Here is a 10121-nt window from a genome sequence, read left to right as displayed (position 1 = left end):
TTCAAATTAGGGCATCGTGTTTGGGGAATGGGAAAGGTACGGCTCGTTAACGTGCTATAAGATTCGTGAAGACGGTACAAAATTTTTATTTAAAAAAAATTCAAAATTTTATTTTGAAAAATATTTTATCATATCTAAAATAATAGTTTAAATAAATAATATTATCTTCGTGCTTCTTTGGTTTAAAATTTATCTTCTTTTCTTTTCTTCGTAATCGATTACTCACAACGTCGTTTGCATACGTGGCACCAATGAATGAGGCCCACGTTGCTGTCACTTTATGCGGGTTCAGTGGGTCGCTTCGCATAAATGCTCCACTCCGCGGGAGACTCGAAAAAGAGAGGCAGCTCGACGGTCGCCATCGGGAGAGAGAGATGGGCGGCAGCGAGGAGGCGACGACGAGGAGGGACCGATGGGGGTACCCGGTGAGGACGGCCTCGGGCGCCTGCATCGACGCCATCGACGCCTACTGCGAGCAGGTCCTCGCCTACGGTCGCGGCCGAGCGGTCATCCTCCGCGCGGCCAACTACGATCCGTCGTGCGCCCTAGCTAACGCCCTCGCGGCACACTTCGTCGCGACCAAGAACCCCGAGGAGGCTCACCGTCTACTCCGTGCCGCCAATGCTTCCTTGGTTCGACCGAATCATTCGTTTTTTCTCACTGGATTTATTCGCTTGCTTTTATCGAAAGAGGAATGTTCATTTTTAGGATAATGCTACTCCGTACGAGAGAGCAGTGGTCGCGGCGATCTCTTGTTTGTTGGGAGATGACAAGGACGAGGAAATGGCGCTCGGCCGGCACGTCGAGGTTCGTGGTATATGGTACCTCTTTGGTTTCTATTTCTCGATGTTGTGTTGTTTCCTTGTTTTTTATTGTGAGGATCTTGTCTTGGTTTTTGACGATGGTGGGAAAATGTTTTTTTTTTGGCAGACGCTTCTTTGCTTTTGTCTGGAGCAATGGTTTTACATTTTAGAAATGTTAATCTGTAGACTATTTTAAACTTCAGTTTTGTGGGGTAAAATAATGATCTTCGTTGTTGTCGTAGGAACTATGTCAAGGATTCCAGAATCAAGTGGGAGTAATCAAATCCTCACTTGTCGCTTAAAAGTTTTTCGCGTGAGATGGTTTTTATTTATTATCATTATTATTATTTTCCTGAAGCAATAAAAACGTAAAACGGCTTCATCCAACTGTATTACGAGCAAAGAAGCAAGACATAAAATAAGTTAACTTACGGTTGGTAATGCAAAGAAGAGCCCAGCACAAATTCTTGAATTTTCACACTCTTTGGCATATCTCTGCTTCAACCTCGAATCAACCATGCTTCTGTAATTATATTCCTGTAAACCTTTTCATGGAAGATAAATACAAATATTGTAGAGTTACTAGGTACTAACTCTCCTATCTTTAATGCCCATCCAAGTGCCTTAGTTTCAAAAGTATTGCAAATCCTTTGCATATTATGTTCCACCTTGACTTCTCCAATAAGATCTTACCTTACTGATACTTCAGATGATGGTTCATTCATCTACGGAAATAAGTTGAAATTTGACCTGGAGTAATTCTATCAAAAGAATGCTCAAGCAAACTCCAATGGTAGTAAAGTGCCTATTAGAGACAGAAAGAATTTTTGCTTTTCTTTGTTATTGCAATCCTTTGTTGGATTTTCGTGTTTGGTCTTCCTTTCATTTCTTGTAATGTGATTCATATTTTGGAGGAATGAAATGCATGGGAAAAAATCATTAGATTTTTTTTGATCTGTTGTACTGGCTTCTTATGCTTCTTCCTCTAGATTACCTTATGAATGCAATTTGTCAATTAATGGACATGTTATGGATGAAAATTTTAGAATGGTAATTTTTTTTCAAGAAATCCACCTATTCTTGTTTTTTATTGTAATTTTACTTTTCAGTTGTTGAAGGAGTTTCCTAAGGATCTTTTATCACTCAAGAGAGTACAGATCTTATGTTTCTACTTAGGTCGGCCTGCTGTGTCTCTTAGCATAGTTCAACAGGTTATTTTCTTATACGATTAATCTAGAATTTATTTAATTAGTTGACAGTTTTGTGTGTCAACTAACGCTTACTTTCTGATATAGCACCCAGGTTTATTGTGGTGAAAAATGCTTCTTGCTTAGTACTATACACAGTAATTATTTAGCAGGTACTGATACATAATGAAGATCATAGCTATATCTATGGTATGCTTTCTTTTCCATTGTTGGAGCTTGGGAGAATGACTGAAGCTGAAGGAGCTGCAAGAAAAGGATTGTTTATCAACAGCTGTGATATCTGGTCACAACATAATGTAAGATAATGGCAGTCATCAACTGTTTTCATTTATAGCCTTTTTTTTCTTAGGTCCCCTGAATAAGTAGTTTCCCTTTTTAGTGGTTTGATTTTCATGTGAACTGGAGTTCAAAATCCTCTGCGGTTTTTATGAACCTAAAGAATTAAAATGTACAAATCTGTACTTTCTGCTGAACATCACCATAAAAACGATTGATTTCAGAGGAACTATAAATTGTGCTACTACTAAAAAATTGTGACTGCTATGTTAGTGGAACTCTTATGGAGTAATAACTTGTAATAATGAGTCTCTCTGTTCTTTTTATCATCTATTCTCTTTAATGGTTATAAGGATGATTCAATGGAGGATAATATCTCACTAACATATAGACAAACCTTCTGGTATTGAGGATAGTTTTTCACTAACTTGTAGATAAACCTTCCAGTGTTCCATGCCTTTTTCTTTATTTGTTTTGCATATTGTATTCATCTTAAGCTTTATTATTTTCAACAGAATGTTGGGATGCAAATTTTCTATTTTATGTCTCCTTGATGTAAATCTTCATCTGATATGTGCTATTTTCCCCCCTCAAAGTTGTGCCATGTTCTTCAAAATGAGTGTCGTTTTAGAGAAGCCACAAGTTTCATGGAAGCTTGCGCTTCCTCATGGAATTCCTGTTCATCTTTCATGTATGCAATTCTTGACTTCAATTCTGGATCTACACGCTTTCTATTATGCTTTGCTATGTTCTTGTTTAAAATATTCTTTAGGTATACACATAATTGGTGGCATGTTGCTGTCTGTTATTTGGAAGGTGATTCTCCTTTAAACAAGGTTCTTGAAATTTATGACCAAAGTATTTGGAAGGAGCTGCAGAGAAGTGATGCTGAGCCAGTAGAAGTATGCCTGGTTGGCTATTGATATATTTTAGACTTGCATTCCAGCTTGCAATACTGAATGTTCTCTTGTGCATTCAGGTGTATATCAATGCTCTAGGGTTGCTGCTTCGAATCCACCTGCGTGGCCATACCCATGATATTGCTGAACGGCTGAAGTTTCAAGCAACTGCATTAAAGGATAAGGTCTGCATTTTGTCCCAAGAATAATGAACTTTGAAGGAAAAAAGAGTATGCCATTGACTTGTTATGTCCTAAAGATGACTTGATCAGAATGCATATAATTTAGCTAATGAGAGAGTATATGATGTAGCACTAGGAACAATCTCACATAAAAAATCTCACCAAGTGGGAAAATTTTACTATGGATTACATTAGAGATCCAAACCACTTTTATAAACCAAAAATAAAGCGCAATTATCCCAAGTCAAGTCTAATTACCCAAAATAATAATATTTTTAAAAAAACTTTAAACAATTATTGAAATATTGAAAAATACAATATCATGTAAATCTTAATTTAACCCCCAATTTTTAAGCCATATCAGTATAATTTAATATAAGAGATTGAATGGCAATTAGATATGCTTTGTTCATATAGTTAACTTATGGATGCACTAGTTTAATGACACTTGATTTTATGTTCTTGTTTCCTCTATTGTTTTCTAACTCCCTGCCTTTTCTTTGTTTGTGTTTTGTACAAGCAAGCTTAGTCTTTATCAATTATGACACACTAAATATGATTCATGCAAAAAAAATCGGCATTCTTTTTGTCAGCCCTTTCTGAAATTTATCTAAGGCTCATTTACATTAAGGCTATATGTTTGATGCCATTGGATTTTTATGGCAGTAACAACTAATTTATTTGGTCACAAAAATTGATAGTTGTCTTTCTAACACATCACTTGGTGCTATTAGTATGCCTCATTTTGGCGGTAAGAATATAGTGTGGAATGTGAGTGGAAATAACTAAATATTTTACTAGAAAGGGACAATTTGAAACTATTATTGTATTGATAGTTTTATAAATGAAACATTGATTGTGCTCCGATGGTGAAAATGAAAGTTTGAGACATACCAATGCATTCATAGGGCTCCCAAGAGTCCACTGAAGTCCTTGCTTTTTGATTTTAGATAACGGGAAGAACATTATGAGGTTGTAAATACATTCATGGTGTGCCCAAGAATCTATTTATGCCCTTACTTCTTTTTGATACTGATAATAGGAAGCTTATTAAAGTGATTTTGAAAAACACACTAATATATATTGATGAACTTTTATGGGTTAAAAACACACTAATATGAGATCACCAATGCATTTAAGATGTTCATAGGATTTCATTTATGCCTTGACCATTTGGTTTAACCACCAAAAGACTATATTTTTCTATTTGCTACTCTTCTAGCAGTCAAAATGATAGGATGAGATCATCAACATATTCGCATTTATGTAAGTATCCATTCATGCATCTAATTATTGATTTTAACAATTGGAAGGTCATTAAAGTTCTTTTGAAGATTTAATGTTTGGTCAAGTGGCGGGAGCCTTGGCGCAATAGTAAAGTTGTTGTCGTGTGACCAAAACGTCATGGGTTCGAGTCTCGAAAACAACCTCTTGCAAAGCAGGATAAGACTGCGTATAATAGACCCTTCCCCGAGATCCTAGATTGGTAGGAGTTTCATGCATCGGGCTGCCCTTCAATGTTTAGTCAAGTGGGCTGGTGAGGTTGTAAATTTTCAAAATGTATGCAATTGAAGCCTCACCTTTGGTAAATTACAAACCATGATGCCCTCGTTGATAACTACTATACTTTTGGTGCAACTGAAAATTAAATATGTTCTAACAAGAAGATAGTTGATGATTTTGTCGAAAAAAAACTTTTAAGAACAATTTCTAAAAATAAATTCAACAATCTTTAAGATATTTGACAATTTTTAGAGGTGTCGTATTATTGGCCATGCTAAAACTTTGGGAAGAGGAATCGAGAGAAAGATAAAAGTTGATGTGAAAATTCTTAATTGCCACTTTAGTTATACTTGAAGATCAACTACAAATGTTATTTATTTAATGATACAATTATGAAGAATATTCATAAAGGAAAAAACATATAACATTATCTCAACTAATGTTCGTACCTTACTAATATCAAAAGATTATCGTGTACTTGGACTAACATAATTGGAATTTAATAAGCATAGGAACTTGATATTGATGCATTTTGGTTTCTCCAACTCTAGTGTCACTTCTTTTTGTTGGTGATGCTATGATTTTATAGTAATTCATCTCTTCTCAATGATTAACAAACAAAATCGAAGGATGAGTTGACAAAAGAATCTTCCATGGTGTTGTAAGAAAAACAACAATTTATATCAGAGTAGATTCTACTGGATGGTTAGATAGCAGGAGGTCCACCTCAGGTTATATCTTCATATTGGCGGGAGGGGTTATATCATGGAAAAACATCAAACAAACACTAATAGTCACTTCCACTATGGAGGTAGAACTTATAACCTATTACAAAGCTTCCAACTAGGGGATATAATTGCAAAAACTTCATCACAGTGTTACAGTTGACCTTCAACAACCTATCAATACCGTCGACTATCTGTAACACTATGATGTTGTTTCGCAACCATCTCCTCTGGTTGGAAGCTTTATAGCAGATTATAAATTGTGTCTCTATAGTAGAAGTAGCTGTTAGTGTCTGTTTGACACTTTTCGATAATATAACCCCTCCCGCCAACATGAAGACATAACTTGAGGTGGACCTCCTGCTATCTAAGCATCCAACAAAATCTGCATCTGAATACCAATGACCTCCAAATGATCTGATCTCTGATACGGGAGTATATAGTCCTTTGTTCTCTGCAAATACCTCATAACTCTCTTGGAAATACCTCGCTTAAGTCCAAACTCATTAAAGTGATCTAATTGATTTGTTATTGGGTTTGTTTTCCAATGTGGATTTTAAATGTGTAGACCCGGTTAGCTTAAACTCACCATGCATTATCATTAATGGGTTGATAACCGATAGCGGGTATTAGGCTATATATAGGGTGTGATCCCCACAGGGTTAAGGATTGATTCATTATTCCTTGCTTCCTCATTCAGTGAGGATACACGGTGCCGAAGTTCTAACCCCTGCGGAAGATCATGCTTCGATTTTTGACTTTTGATTTTGGGGATAGCACAGAGTAGATGTCTCTGAATTCAGGTATGGTTTATTTACCACATAAAGTTTTCTGCATCTCGCTGTAAAGATTTAACATGTTTGTAACTATGAAAAGATTCCGTTGTAAGTGTTATTCCAACAATTGTCACTCTACCACACTACCATTTCTTTTGCAACGTGGCATTTGTACTCGTGGCTGCAATTATAATTCATGATTCATTCGCTAGTTCAACATTTTTGAAGCATTCATTCCAGTTCGGCCAATTTTGTCCAGTTTGATTTTTATTTATCTGCTAATCCAATTCTGTACTAATTTGTAGTGTTATAGTTATAATATCACTAAGTTAATCAGCAGATTTTTTTGTGCATCTTATTTCTTGCAGTCCGTATGGCATGTTGAATGGTTGCTAGATATACTGGCACTGTGGGCATTGACTTGCACAAATGAGAGAAATGAAGCAGAGGGATTACTTGACTCAATTAAATCAAGGTCTGAACTAATCAATTCCATTGTTATATGGAAATAAGTGATAGTTTTCGTGACTATTTTGACAATGGTCCACTTTCTTTAGATTTTCTACATTGAGCAGCCAGAAGCAACAGTCAATGCGTGCTGCAATACAGGTTTGCATTCTTTCTTTGATTTTGATCATGTTGGTCTATCTATTTGTCAGATCTCCCTGCATTTCTTAGAAAGTTGTTTATGTTTATTGCTTGTGATATTTGTATAATTTTATAAAATTGGAAAACAATCCTCCATCTTAAAATATTATCAATAGTCCATACTGTGATTTCTATTATAATAGTAACCAAGCGTTGGCCTAAACTCCTGTTCAACTAGCCAGAGTTAGCTTTTCTTAAAGGGATTTGCTTCCTCTGGACAAATTAAATTCTGCCAATGTTCACTGCAGAATCATTTTTGGAAGTCGAGAGGGTGGGTTGGGTGAGGTCATTTGTGATTAGTGGCGTGTTTAGCATTACTTGTGAATGGTCAAGGATTTTAGGTATATGGACACAAGCTTTGAATCTGCGTCCTGTGCTTTCCACTATGACTTACTTAAGCACTTCATTTAATTATAGAGTATATTATCTACTAATCGTAAGATCAATTATTTTTATAGATAAAAATCAAAAGGGTGTCCCTTTTTATTAAAATCATCAAAAGGACATCTTTTTTCATTTATTATCAAAATGGTATCCCATCCTGCCTCGGCTCATTTTTATTTCCAAAAATACCCTTAGTTGACATTGTTATAGTAGCTATGATTGCTACAACATGGACACTTCAACTCTTGTCAACACTAATAACACTATGTTGTAATAACTATAAATCATAATTGTTATAAAATAGACAACTCATCTCTAGTCAACATTGATCAACATTAAATTGTAGCAGCTGTGAGATCATAGTTTGCACAGTTGAAGCAGTTACGAGATCATAACTGCTACAACTGTGTAGCAGTTACGATTCTATAGCTGATACAACAACACCGAAAATAAAGCATTTCTAATAAAAAGGGGCATTGTTTTGATAATAAATGAAAAAGAGATGTTTTTTTACGATTCTAATAAAAAGGGGTGTCTTTTTAATTTTTTTCCCCCTATTTTTATTATGATTGAGCAGGAAAGTCTTCCAACGGATCATAGGATAACCCAATTCAATGTACTAAAACTGCTAGTTGAATGCCACATTTGATTAATTATGATTGATTCCTGCTGAGGACACTATGTTTCTGCACTAGACGATAGTTTATGCTTTCGTTTGAACTTTACTATCTAATTTCAAGGTTGTTTCAGCTTGCACAGGCTATGTATGAATACGGAAGAGGTAACCTTGCTAAAGTCTTTGATTTGCTTGGTCCAGACTTTGATGCCGCCAACTTTAAAGTAATAAACTCGGCAACGCAGCTTCTTTAGTCATCTTTCTTTGTGGCAGTTAAAATAATTTTTCATTTAAAATACGTCCTAGATGATCGGAGCATCTGATGAACAGCTCGATGTCTTCAACGAAGTTTGGTACATAAGCTTACTGAACATTGGCCAAGTTCCCAAAGGTACCAACTTTACCATCTAAAAGTTGCTTTAGAGCGTCTGTAGGTTCTGAAACTTGCCGTCTACAGCTATTGAAGTCATGAAGAAGCAAGTTTGTAAAAGGCAAGGAGCACCTTTCCTGTGGCGGTTGCTGGTACGTTTGAATCCCGCAACTTTATATGATATTGTTCACTTTGGACTCATATCCTTATGATTTTGTTTTTGAATTCTATCTAAAAGATCTTATACCAATATAGATATCTCCATCTTATAATTTCAAAATCTTTTTCATATATTTTCAATGTAGGACTTTGATTGTCGATTTCATATATTTTTTTCTTTTTCTTCGCTATGATACTATTTATTCAATGGCAGACAAAAAGATTATACTGTTTGCTCGCAGTAACAGCCTTCTAAACTCACTTAGTAAAACAAATCCTAGTTCTGAAGTTGCTTTTAAATTCCATCATAAATAAAATGCATTCCAAAATGCATGTTTTATCCAGGAAAAGGCATATTCTATGGAAGGTATGCCCGATGCGCTTTTGGCAGGGGAGAAGGCAAAGACTTTGGAAGCTGCCTATTTCAGGTAAATTGCGAACTAATATAGATTAAGATAAACATAAAGCTCAAACAATCTTAGGAAGTGATTGGCTGGAAATCTGATAGAGGGGCTACAATTTCAGACTTTTAGTATGATATGTATTTGATAATATGTTAAATAATAATGATGTTGTTTGATAAATTTAATTATATCTAAATATTAAATTCTAAATTCTAAATAAGAAAAATAAAATAAAATAAATTATTTTATACAATGTGTTTAGTAAGCGTGCAACATAAGATGTACAATTTAAGTAAATTACACTATAATCTTTGGATATCTTAGCCAACGTAATATTTTATAATAATTTAACAAGTTACATGATATCTTATAAGATCTTGTACAACCTTTCTGCAAGGATTTTAAACTATTATAGCAAGCTTAGAACGCTATTAGTTTAATAAATTAAATAATAATTTTTTAATATCTTGTTACATAACATTTTCACGAGAAATTTAAATATTCAAAATGTTATTATGTTAGACTAAGTGCAATAAATGGTGTAATTTTAAAAAATCAGTTTTTTACCATTTTAAATATTATATATATTTTGGTAATCTAGATATCTAACTTTTTATAATTTGATTAATCTTGTAGATAATTGATTTGATTTTATTAAAAAAATTTATTGAAATTAAAGTAAATTAAAAAGTATAGATGGATCATCTAATATTATAAATTTATTAAAGTTTTCAAATATAATATGTTAGGAATAAAAATTGAATTATAGTCCATCTCGAATGAAGTTAGACTAAGTGCAATAAATGGTGTAATTTTAAAAAATTATTATATATATATTGGTAATTTAAATATTTAATTAATCTTGTAAATGACTGATTCAATTTTATAAAAAAAAATTTATCAAATAATAAAGTAAATTAAAAAGTATAGATGGATCCGTATGGATGATTTAATATTATAAATTTTTTAAATATTTTAAATATAATATGTTATGAATAAAATTTGAATTATAGTCCACGCCCAATGAAGTTAGACTAAGTGCAATAAATGATGTAATTTTTAAAAAAATATTTTTTTTACCATTTTAAATATTATAATATTGATAATTTAGATATTTAACTTTTACAATTCTATTAATTTTGTAGATTGACTGATTCAATTTAATTTT

The 10121-nt window shown here is 33.7% G+C and overlaps 1 protein-coding gene across 3 annotated transcripts; it reads left to right on the top strand.

The window, feature by feature from the left end:
• The first annotated feature begins 368 nt into the window (after positions 1-368).
• LOC141828907 (uncharacterized) lies at positions 369-9060 on the top strand. 3 transcript variants are annotated; one of them, XM_074716297.1, is made up of 13 exons: positions 369-632; positions 709-807; positions 1913-2014; positions 2164-2307; positions 2884-2978; positions 3060-3189; positions 3267-3371; positions 6741-6847; positions 6930-6981; positions 8155-8244; positions 8327-8411; positions 8478-8542; positions 8895-9060. In XM_074716297.1, exons 1-13 carry the CDS (start codon positions 375-377, stop codon positions 8979-8981), a joined length of 1419 nt encoding a protein of 472 aa, XP_074572398.1. In that variant the 5' UTR covers positions 369-374; the 3' UTR covers positions 8982-9060. The 3 variants fall into 3 exon arrangements, with proteins under 3 accessions (XP_074572398.1, XP_074572397.1, XP_074572396.1); XM_074716295.1 differs by having other exon boundaries at positions 375-632; positions 3060-3198; XM_074716296.1 differs by having other exon boundaries at positions 2884-3189.
• The last annotated feature ends 1061 nt before the right edge of the window (positions 9061-10121 follow it).

Source organism: Curcuma longa, chromosome 5 (genome assembly GCF_044706935.1).
Source record: "Curcuma longa cultivar G26 ecotype Majalengka, Jawa Barat chromosome 5, ITB_CL_G26_1.1, whole genome shotgun sequence".
Taxonomy (NCBI): Eukaryota; Viridiplantae; Streptophyta; class Magnoliopsida; order Zingiberales; family Zingiberaceae; genus Curcuma; species Curcuma longa.
The sequence above is the reverse complement of the archived record's forward strand: the minus strand, read 5'-3'. Positions and strand labels throughout refer to the sequence as shown.